Source organism: Lemur catta, chromosome 11 (assembly GCF_020740605.2).
Source record: "Lemur catta isolate mLemCat1 chromosome 11, mLemCat1.pri, whole genome shotgun sequence".
Classification (NCBI taxonomy): domain Eukaryota; kingdom Metazoa; phylum Chordata; class Mammalia; order Primates; family Lemuridae; genus Lemur; species Lemur catta.
Genome location: NC_059138.1, coordinates 66,476,937 through 66,489,407, shown reverse-complemented (window position 1 = coordinate 66,489,407; position 12,471 = coordinate 66,476,937). Strand labels below are relative to the sequence as shown.

The window sequence follows — 12,471 nt, the reverse complement described above, 5'->3', positions numbered from 1 at the left end:
ACAACAAAAGGAAAAACAGATAAACTGGATTTCAGCAAAATTAAAAATGTTTATGCATCAAAGAAAACCATTAAGAAATTGAAAAGACAACTGAGAGACTAGGAGAAAATATTTGCAACTCACACATCTGTTAATGGGCTAGTATCCAAAATGTATTTAAAAGCACTTACAACTCAACAACAGAAAGCCAAATTACAAAGAAACAAGCCAATTAAGAAATGGGCATAGGACTTGAATAGATGTTTCTCCAAAGAAGATATACAAATGGCCAATGAGCACATGAAAAGATGCTCAATGTCATTAGTCACTAGTGAAATAGAAATCAATCCCAACAGTGGGATAGCACTGCACACCCACTAGGATGGCTACCATCAATAATATGGGAAAATAACAAGTGTCGGAGAAGATGTGGAGAAACTGGAACCCTCATACATTGCTAGTGGTAGAGTAAAATCATTTAGCTATGTGGAAAACAGTTTGACAGTTCCCCAAAAAGTTAAATAGAGTTACCATTTGACCAAGAAATTTCATATATATACATATATATATATATGCCAAAAGAGAAATGAAAACATGTGTTAACACAAAAACTTGTACATAAATATTCACAGCAGCATTATTTTTAATAACTACAAAGTAAGAACAACTTGTGTGTATAAACTAATGAATGAATAAACAACATATAGTATAACCATACAATGAAATATTACTCAGCCATAAGAAGGAATGAAGTACTGGTACATGTTATGGATGAACCCTGAAAATGTTATGCATAAGGAAAGAAACCAGGCACAAAAGGCCACACTACATGTTTTCATTTGTATGAAATATCCACGATAGGCAAATCCATAGAGACATAAAGGAGATGAGTGGTAGCCAGGGATTAGGAGGAGGAGGGAATGTACCAACTGCTTAGTTGGTACAGGATTTCTTTTTGAGTTCAGGTTGAGAAAAATGTTCTGGAATTAGATGGCCATGATGGCAGCACAGTATCACAAATATTCTAAAAACTACTGAAGTAATAGCAGTAAATACAGTGAGAATAGCCTATAATTGAGTTAAAATGCAGAAGAAACTGAGAACAATATACCATAAACATGAAACAGTACATTTTGAAAACTATGAATCAGAGAATCCAAAGGATCTTAAGTAAAAGTTATTAAAAGTCAGGCCATATTTCAAGACGTGATTTAGGGCTTCTGGCCATCTCCAAACACTATTTCTGAATCAGACACTCTCAAGGGCTTGAAAAATGTAGATTACTGAGCTCCCTGTCAGGACAACAAAACGAGAACCTCTGGGAGCGTGGTCAGAATCTAAGTTTCCCTCAAGAGGATTTTACATATCTTTCAACTAGAAAACCACCTAGAAGATCTAGAACTTGACAAATTCTCTATTTTTTCCTTCCACAACATTTTATACAGACTATTTTAGGTCAAAATGATTATCAAGTGCATCCCCAATAGTTTTAAAAGTTTTTAAAAGGCAACATCGTGACTACTTAAAAATTGGACTCTCTTTGCCTGGGTTGGGGAATGAAGGCAAGAAGTATAGGAGAGCTGTGAACGGGTTGAAATCCAGTTAACCCCAAGTGCAGTCACTCTGTTCCACTTCCTTCCAGGACTGGCTCTGGTCAGTAAAAAGAAACCCACAAATTTTCAAGATTAAAAATGGTTGAATGCAATGTGTGCCAGAATTAGATCTCTCATCTGTGAAGAGTCCTAATCTCATAATTTATAGCAGCGATTAAAAAGAGATAATTGATTCAAAACGTTTGGTAAATGCTAATGGGGGGAGAGAGAGACTCAGAGAGAGAGATAGGGTAAGTAGTAACAACTGAATAAATTGCACAGAAGCAAGCATATTGGGCATGTAAAACTAATTGTTGCACAAACACAGTGCAATGGTAAAGGTTGAGAACAAGGACTCTAGTGCCAGAAAGCCTGAGTTCGAATTAGAGCTAGACTGCAGCTAACTGCGTGACTTTGACTTCTCTGTGCCTCAGTGCTCTCATCTCTACAATGGGATGATAATAGTACTTCACTCATCAGGTTGTTGTGAGGACTAAATAAGCTAATAGATATGAAGTGCCTGCAACAATAACCAGAGCATTATATGTTGGCAATAGTTAAAGGTAACAGTCTTTTTGTAAATCAAGATGATCCAAAAAATTTACATTGTCTAAATGCAGTTTCTAAGTCTCAAAAAAGGTATTATAAACTGAGATGTAACAGTGAAAATAGAAGCCTTTTTAAGTCTAAACAGATATTACCCTAGCATGACCGAAAAGTCACATTCCCAATGTCCTTTTTATTTGCCTAAATTCTTTGATTGCCCTCCTATACTTTCTCCTTAAACCTGAGATGAAGGAATTATCAATAACAAAGGGAATGAGTCTCAAACTCCTTCTCTTGTATCTCCAAGTTCCTGACTATAATTGATTACGATTCTAAACCTCAGTTATTTATTACTGTAAACCCTCAGTTGTACACCCGCAATTTATACCTACTATAGTCATCTATTAATATAATTGTATGCTTCAGTTATTGAAAAAAACACAAAGAAATGCCAAATTAAAAACAGTACTATGTTGTCTACCTATATATCTGTTAAGTACTAGGTTTCAAACGATGTTTAGTGTATGCATCACTTTTTAACATCTTTTAGAAAAAAGGAGCATGAAACAATATAAAAATTTCTTGAAGACCATCTTTCTCAGATCTATGAAAAGTAGCAGTCAGTCTACACTTCAACAACCACTTTCACCAATGAGAAGGCGGCTTTTCACTGCCAGAAGAAGAAATCTAATGGTTATCTATTCCAAGCCTTGGCAAAAGCTATTTTTGTGAAGAAAAGTTCTCTAAAGATGCTTTTTATTAAAACAGTCACTTTATATAACCCTTCAGAAATCAGATATATACTATAAACCATCGTTTAATTAATTCCTCTAACTCTTATTTTAAGTTCTCCAGTACAATTTAATCTTGCAATTTTATCGTCCAAAAGCAAATTTTAGGAAATTATGACTAGCATTCATGGTATTTCCAGAATTCTGATGAAATTATCAAATTTATGGCATTATGAAATGATAACCCATTCTGTTGTAGTCAATAATTATAGCTCCAGATTTCTTAACATTCTAATGCAATACTGGTGTGACTTAGAGTAACTTTAACTTGTTAAGAAATATTTTTTTTTTTACAATTCACTATGGAATTCTGCTCTTGTAAAAAAAATCATGTCACCCTTTTGCCATTTAATCTAAACTATTGGAATTAGATTAAGTAAATCAAAGGAACTTAAAAAATTACATTTAACCTGTTGAACCAACCACAGTAACACATTATGAAGTATTGACTAAGTTTTGCTAGAACAGATCAGAAGAGGAGTAAGGTACACCTCATGGCCCACGTGATGTGTATGGTATAGTCCCTTTTACCTGAGTCACACTCCTTGTTCTTCCCACTAGTATTATGATAGTTGTTACCATATAAGGGGAGATCATTTAGTTACTATTTTCTCTTTAAATTTATGTACTATCTCTTTATACTTGTACTTCAGGATTTCACTGTAATAGACATTATTATAATACTTGGAAAACTATTCATTTTAATATTTATTGAGTGCTTGTTATATTCAAGGGATTATGTTAAACTTTTTAAAAATATTTTTTTAAGTTGAGCAAAGTTAGGAACTTATATCTATTTATATAAAGTTTTATATTTAGAAGTTGACATTTTAATTTAAATACCAAAGATGATAACATATCATGAAAAAGGTCACACTGGAAAAAGGAAAATACAACAGATTTTACATGTGTTAGCTATCTGATAATTGCTGATATAAATAGTTTAAAGTCATTATTGTTGGATTTATTAGTTTTAATGGTATTAGATGTAACTGCTCAAAATATCTTTATTTTCTTGCTTCAACAAAGAATGGCAATATATTTTGATATGTGAGACCTAGTGTACAAGCTTCAAATTCAATTAAATATTTACACAAAGCCAAATGTATGAAAGGGGATCTTTTAAAAAAAACTTTATTTGAGAAAGGAAGAGACTTATAACAGAAGGCAAGAAGGGAAAACATACAAACAATATATTTACAACACAAAACAAGAGATCACCTTCAAGGGTGTAAATTATAATAAATACAGTAGATTTTAAAAGAGACATTTATCAATTAATTCTAAGATTATTTAAGTCCAGCTTTCCTTTTCACTGGTTCCAGGTAGTTTCTTGATTAAATTCAAAGACTATCAAATTCAAACAATTAACGTCCACCAACTGTACTGATGAAGCTCTCTCAAATGACATTATAAAAAATAGGTTTTTTTTTGTTTGTGATTACATATCTTTGAAGTAATATTATACAAAAGTCTGCTCAGCCACATGTTCCTCCCCAAATAAAATGTATTTTAAAAGATGCACTATCCCTTTTTTGTGAGATTGAAAAAAGACTTTGAAGAAAATGAATATTTATGAGATGGAAAAAATATACAATTTTATCTTAGGCATGCCATGTTTTTAATGCAAAACAACTGACAAAAAGTCATTTTAATATGAAGGAATATACTAACCAAAATATGTTGGTGATAGGGAGTGTTGCCTATTATAGCTATTTGTCAAATTATCAGAAGGATTTTCATTATGTGGAAAAGTTTTAAACTTTCTAACTTCTAGTTATGTTAATTTAATTTGAATGGAGACTTTTTAAAAAAGGATAATGTATCTTTAGCAGTAACATTTTTAAAGAAATATTTTTAAATGTCACAGCAAAATGTAAACAACACGTGCCAATAACATACAGTTGAACAATGTCTACATTTGGCAAAACTGCTATATCTCCTTTGAAACAGGATACTACACCTTAAAATACCTCGGATTTAGAAATATAAATATTTTAATAGAAAAAATCTCACAAAGATTCTAGGTCAATTTGGATTATCCATATTAAAGGGATCTTAATACAATGAACCTTTAACTAGCTTAACAAAAGTAAACCTATAAAACAAGGTAAACATATCAAAAGGGACTATGAAGGAAATGTTCCAGTGAAAAGCTTCCGTAACAATTTCCCTACTTGTGGTGTTATTTTCTTAGACAATAAATCAATTCATAGAGTGCCTTTTAAAAACAGAAAGAGTAAAACACTATCCTCAGATTTTTTTTTCCTACATTCCTCAGTACATGAATCACTTGGACTTCCTGTTTCCACAAGGCATTTCCTGTTCAGCCTCACAGAATCACTTTTCTGTAGAACAGCAGGAACCTGACAAAGAACTGACTTAAATAAACATTGTCTTCTGTGGCCTTCAAAGCTGTTTGTATTTTATAGCATCAAAGGACAGAGTCCTTCTGAAGGTGCACTATGTACAAATAAATTCTTTTGTCAAATCTAGCTTTCCTAATTTTTTATTTGCCAAAATGGTATGGTATATGCCCATGTCATTACGGAATTATGAGTAAGAGATTCTAGTGACAATATATAATATGATACACCTTTTCTTTTAAAACTGATTTTGACTTGATATCAGATAATAGTCATACGGTTGGTTACTGTGTTTTCTGCAACTATAGATACAATATCACATCTGATTGGACCATAATGCTACACATTACTTCTCACCAACATTTGCATCTGCTTCATTTGATCTTTTGCGATAGACAATGTCATCAAACTACACAAGATAAAAGTAAAATGAGCAGTGCTATGTGAGACATAATGTAATATTTAAAATAGTGCTGCAATTTGCATCTATATATTTAAAACCACCTGTGTTCCTAATATTTTCAATTGCAACCTACACAATAACCTAGGGCTACTGGCATGGTAACCGGAACATTACTACTTAACAAAAAAGAGAGAGGAAGGAAGGGGCAGACTACCTTTAACAGTGTTCAAGACTATAGTATGATACATTATGTACAGTGATGTGAAAACTGAATTCTACATGTTCAAAAAAAATCAAAAACTAATAGATGCTTCATTGATCAGACTGGGAGACTATTTCCAGCAGTCACCGATCTCAACACATAAACTAAAAATAACAGTGAGTTCGTTTTCCCTAGAAGTAATTGGTGTAGCAGGCTTTGGGTTGAATTTAAAGCCTATTAATTACTTGAACATTGTGTAGCATAATTTTAGTGTAACAGGTATTTCCTTACCAGTGGATTTTCAAGGAAACCTTGGTATCTGTATAGAGATCAGTATACAGACAGATCTCTTTATAGATATATGCACATATCTGCATCAGTCAGAATCCTTAAACACTGAAATCAAATCATCCAGAGATATAAACTGATAAGAAATTATACCCATTTATCAAAACCTGCAATGCATTTCATGTTCAGATAATGACTTTAATTACAAATCCTGGAGCTAAATCTTTGCCTATTACCTGTTGCATAAAAGCAGCCTGCTCCCCAGATTCCATTTCCTGGATCTGAGCATCTTCATCACTGTCCACTGGTTCCTCCTTGACTTTCACAGCCCCAACTTGTCCCAGTGTGTCATCCACACAAGCACTGCTGTCGCTCCTAGTGCTGTTGCCACTAGAGGGCGCTCTGTCTTCCTGCATCGCCTGGTCCCCTTGAAGTTCTTCCTCTGCTTCCTCAAGGTGACTGCCTGGTTGCTTCAGTTGTTCAATAGATTTCGAAAGCAGCTAGAAGAGAGCGTTCAGGGGTTCAAAATTCAATAGTTCTTGATGGCAACAGAGAAGCAAATTATACTTTGATTTCTAGTAACTCTACGTCAGTACACTCTGATTTCTAATCACTGAACATAGATTTCAGAATGAACTTGTATGCAAAAAGCTTCCTCAGTAATAATACTAAATCTGAAGTAGTCCCATCATTTCCATATTCAATTGGTGTGGTAAGTATGGAATGGGGTCTTTACTTTTTTTTTTTAATGGATCATTCTTTAATGTAGTTAAAAAATGATGGAGAAAAAGACAAATAAATTTTATCCATGGAAACCATGAAACTTTCAAAAGGACAGCTTTCACTGAGTCACATTAATCCAAATGAATCTCAAAACATTACATTTCTCAAAAGAGAAAAGGGAGTAATAAAAACTTTGTCAATCTTATTTTTCAACAAATGTTAATCACAATGAAAGACAGAAACACAAATGCCAGTAGTCCTTCTTGTCTATCTAATTCTCCTGTACCTAAATGGTGGAATTACAGTCAAATGATAAAGCACAAAGCACCTTCTTATATATATTTGTAAGATTCAGAATTATTCATTTTGAAATTTTGAACTTTAAAAGTTAGGTGCAGGATTGTAAAAAAATTTTGACAACACAGTATTTATGAACAGATCCAAATAGAAATTAAATAATAGGAAAGAACCAGGAAATCATCTTTTATTTTGAAAATTATTATTTAGACCTTTTTTATTTTATAAATTAAATTGAACTGAATCTTCAGAAGCATATGAATTAACCGCTTAATGATTAAAAAAAATAACTAACTTCATAGCAAAATAGCATAGCAAAAAAGCTTAATAAATGAGGGGAAAGTGTCAAGATGATTTTTGTCTCACATAGACCTTTTGTTATATTTCACAATGGTCCTATTGACTGACCATCTGTAGAACTCGAACTGTGTTTTCAAGAGTGTAGTTAGAGTTTTCTGCTAAGTCAGTGCCTACATAAGCAACATGCCAATTATCGTCACCAGCAGCACACTTATAATACCACCACCAGAACCATGAATACAGACTTTTCTACGTAAAATTCAAGTTGACTTCCCACTCACACCTAACCAGGCTTTTAGAAATTAAACATGTTTTAAAGTTTGAATACATAAGTACTCAGGCTTTCAGGGGCACCTCAACCTCTTTAGGCTTATAGATTTTCCTCAGTCCCTGAACACACTAACAAAATCCTTCATTTTCACTGTAGGCAGACATTTTTAGGAGATTTCATTCATTTGTTCAACGAATAGTTATTAAGTGCCAATTATGCTCGAGACACCATGTTAAGCATTGGGAAAATAGCCATTGCTCTGTCCTCATGAAGCTTACAGTGAGTATCTTAAAAAGACATCAAATAGAGAAAATTCTTTTATTTTCAAGTATAATAAATACTTTAAAAAAGAATGAAAACATAAGGTGTTATAAGAGCACATACTGGTTAACATAAGAGTGGGAATGGAGATTGTTAAGGGAGTTTTGCTGAGGAAGTGTGTGTAGGTTGATGCGTGAAGGAGGAAGGATGGAAAGGAGTTAGTTACGTGTGTGAGGGGTGGGAGGTAGGGGTGCAAAAAAGGGTGGGGAGCATTTCTGGAACACGGCAAAGTGTATGGGAACACTGGATTGGAAAAGGAGCCCAGTGCATCTGAGTCACTGAAAGCCTAGTGGAGATTGACAACCAGAGGAAAATGCTGAAAGATGATGTTAAAGAGAGTGCCACAATTTACAATATATTTGGGTGGAGAGTAGGAATCTAGAGAAATAAAATATAGCTTTGGATAAACCATATGTAATACCTGAATATTACCAAACCTAAGTCAAATATGATTAAGCTAAGATAAAATATACCAGTCAAAACTCATATCAAAATGAAGAAAGCAAATTTAATTTCTTCAACCTCACATCTTTTGTTCCTGGGCAGTCAGCATAGGAAACTATCTGTAGGACTTTTGTCCCACTTCTGAACACCAATCAGCTCTTCATGTTTTAAATACATAATACTTTGTACACGCTGAGATTTCTCGAGAAAAGAGACAATACAATAGTCTTGAATTTTGAATAAACAATAGTACGATCCTATTTAATTGGCTGTTAAAGAAAGAACATGTATAAACATAGAAAACAAGCAAGATTTTCAAGAAAAAGTCCCAGTTTGGGCTGGGACACCAGGAATAAGGACATAGGGTGAACACCCACTCAATGTTCAGAGAGAGAGACCACCAGTCAGTTCTGCAACCCTGACCTTCACCTCACAGACTACGTACCAAAGCAGGTTAGAGGATCTTGTGGGGATAAGGGGTTTATCTGAATAGAGATGTATACAACGGCAAGAGCCCTCAAACAAACTATCTGCAAGAAGATTGATGCCAATTTATCTTTTGAACAGATGCTCACTTAGCTGCACTCTCCCTCTCACTCCCGCAGTATAGCTGCGAAAGTTCATGGAAGTCTGCTCATCAGCTCTGGTAGACCAGGGACACTTGTGAGTCAATCATATGCCTCAGAGAGCTGTTCAAAAGATCCTGCCAATAACAGCTTCTTGAGGATGGGACGAGTGGCCATGTGGTAGGAACTGTGAACCACTGGTGAAAGCTTAGCCAGAGAGCACATGGCCAGGGTCCAGGAAATGCTGTCCGAAGTCCCTGCTTACTGCGGGGTGACTGTGAACCTTAGCCAGCTTCTGGATGTCTGACATTGCAGGGAGTATTCAATAACCAAGAAGAAGCTATGAACACCATCCACCAAATGAAAAATTTTTTTTGTTCTGTTGCTGTTCTTCTCCTTCCTATTCCTAGCTCCAACATGGCCTCTCAGTGTCTTGGCCTCTTATCCTCCAGTGGTCTTGTCCTGCCCTCTACTGCAGCTCCCAACATCATGATCTTACCAGGGACTTGGTCGTTATCAGTAACTGTACACTCCCCTAAATCTCAATTTCAAATATCATTCCTTTCTTCTGGCTCATTCTCAGAATATTCAGACCCCAACCATTCCTCAACTCAAGTGGGTCGTCCAAGCCCCATTGTCACTACCCACAGTCCCCCATTCAGACCCATTTGCTCACTTCCCTCCTGGCGTGACTAGGTTCTGTACTTCGTTGTTAAAACTCACCGGTTTCAGGCTGGGTGCGGTAGCTCACGCCTGTAATCCTAGCACTCTGGGAGGCCGAGGCGGGTGGATGGCTCGAGGTCAGGAGTTCGAGACCAGCCTGAGCAAGAGCGAGACCCCATCTCTACTAAAAATAGAAAGAAATTATCTGGCCAACTAAAATATATACAGAAAAAATTAGCCAGGCATGGTGGCGCATGCCTGTAGTCCCAGCTACTCGGGAGGCCGAGGCAGGAGGATCGCTTAAGCCCAGGAGTTTGAGGTTGCTGTGAGCTAGGCTGACGCCACGGCACTCACTCTAGCCTGGGCAACAAAGCAACACTCTGTCTCAAAAAAAAAAAACTCACTGGTTTCATATTACTTTCAACTCTCCTGCCCTTCTCAATATGGGTTCTACTGGACAAGTAAGACTATTAACCTTAGTAACACTAAATCTCTGCCAAACCCAAGCAACTGAATGAACTAGGAAACATAAACAAATTACAATCGTGCTGAGTGTCTCTCTTTAAATTCATGACCACACCCTCCTATGGGCCTTCAGTACTGCCTGTCTATCCTACCCCATTTCTCAGGTTAATTCACTCTCACCCTTCCAATGACTATTTCATACCACCCTCCCTCTCCTCAAACCTCTAACATCCCCGCCTTTTCCTTACTGCTAATGCCTTTGCTCTTCACTGAGAAAAGAGAAGCATCCGAAGAGAAACTCAGCATCCTGCACCCGCCGCGTGTACCGAGCTGTCCCATCCGCCCTTCCTGCTGCTGCACTGAAGGAAACCTCTGCACGCCCATCTCGGCCAACTCCTCGGCCTGCGCCCTGGGTCCCATCCGCCCCGTCCTCCAGCACACATTTCCCCTCTCTGCTGGCGCTGTTCTCATTTGTACGCTTTCAGCCATATCATCCATCTGAAGGGAAACGTCCCTTGACCTTCTCCCCTGCCCCCATTAATATAGACCTCCCTTCACAATAAAACACCTTGAGTTATCTCTCTTCACTGTCATTTCTCTTTTCCTATGCTCTTTAGAATCCATGGCAACTAGACTTTCATCCATACCATTTGACCAAAATCTCTCTTGTTAAGGTCAATGGCTGCTGCAATGATGCCAAATCCAGTGGCTATTTAAATAACATATTAATAGGTAGCAGTGAAGATGAAAACTTTCAGACAGGAAACAAGACAAACATCATAGTAAGAGACTGATGTTACTGTTGCAGCCAAAGACAAACTGAGTGTTAGTTTACTAGAATATAATTTCCCACAGATAGCAAGTCAAAGAAAATCTAACAAATACTAACAAAACCCTGAGTTTTCACAGGATACATCATTTGTACATTTTAACAGAAAACCTCCAAAATCTTATTTCTTAATGTATTTCTGAGGCCAATAAAGTACCCAGAAATCACATCATTTATTCTATGAATCAAATGTGGCAGTATTTACAACTTCACTGACACAGATACACATATGACGGTGTATATAACAATTTTCAGCCTGCGATACAGAAACAATGCTATTTGTTCCAGTAAGCTCCTTTGGCTTCATCTATACTTCTGATGTACTACAGGAAACACAGGGGAGAGAAAAGCCAGAATGAATAATGTTGTGATCACTTGGCAAGAAGGCCAAATGGTGAAATGCTCTGTTTCCAAGGGCAGAATTCCTTAACGGTTTGGAAAAGAAACATTTCTTGACATAAAACAGTAACTTATGAGTGGAAATCATATAGATATAAAATGCCAGAGTTGAAAAATTTCTAATAACATTCTTAAAACCCTTATTTTTTAAAGAAGGAATTTTATGTCCAAGAGAAGCCAAGATTGCAAAATGTGAATTTGTGATTTAAAAAAAAAAAAGACTAGAAACCCAGAAACCCAGAACCTTTTGATACCCTTCTACTCTGCATTTTCCTCTGAAATAACTACATTCTGATGACAACTGAATTAATATCAACAATTCCAATTTCTCCCCTGAGCTCCAAACTTGCATATTTAGCTGCTTACTTAACTTCTTCGCTTAGACCTAGAATATCTAATAGGTATCACAAACTTTAAATAGTTCAAAGATAATTTTATTCCCATCCCACCCAAATGTATGGATCACCTAATCTTTCTCATTTGAGTAAACAGCATTATCCAACTGCATGAGCAAAATATTTAGGATTTATCCTTGTTTCTCTATCATTCATTTTTTCCATTTAACCTGTTAACTGGTTCTGGCAATTCAGCCTCCAAAGAATAGTCTTTATTTCTACTTGTTTCTCCACTTCCACTGTGGTCCTGAACACTATTGTTTTCTCCCTAAGAGCCTACTGTTTGGTCTTCCCACTTGCCCTCTTGGCCCTCAACAGTGCCTTCTCTTACAGTAGCTCTAATAATTCTTTTCAAAATATAACTTTTTTTTTTCAAAATAGGTAACATCAATTCTTTGCTTACAATCCTCCTATTATCCTTTCTATTATGCTTATAATAAAATCCAAACCTCTTAACATGGTCCACAGACTTTTTACAGCCTGGCCCCACCTACTCCTCTGGCCTCACTTAGGATCTCATCCTCTTTTGTTCACGTACTGCAGTTACGCTGAGTCTCGTGAACGTGGACGTGTCAAGCGTGTTCTCCCACAGGGCCTTAGTATGTGCTGTGCTCTCTCCCCTCCCTCATAA

General features: G+C 36.1%; 1 protein-coding gene across 1 annotated transcript in view; it reads right to left on the bottom strand.

The window, feature by feature from the left end:
- Positions 1-4,026: 4,026 nt before the first annotated feature.
- Positions 4,027-12,471, bottom strand: part of HDAC9 (histone deacetylase 9) — a 555,319-nt gene continuing 546,874 nt past the window's right edge. Inside the window, exon 12 of the mRNA XM_045565228.1 lies at positions 4,027-6,667. Within this exon, the coding sequence (XP_045421184.1) occupies positions 6,353-6,667 (315 nt within the window). The 3' untranslated portion in view covers positions 4,027-6,352. The remainder of the gene's footprint in view (positions 6,668-12,471) is intronic.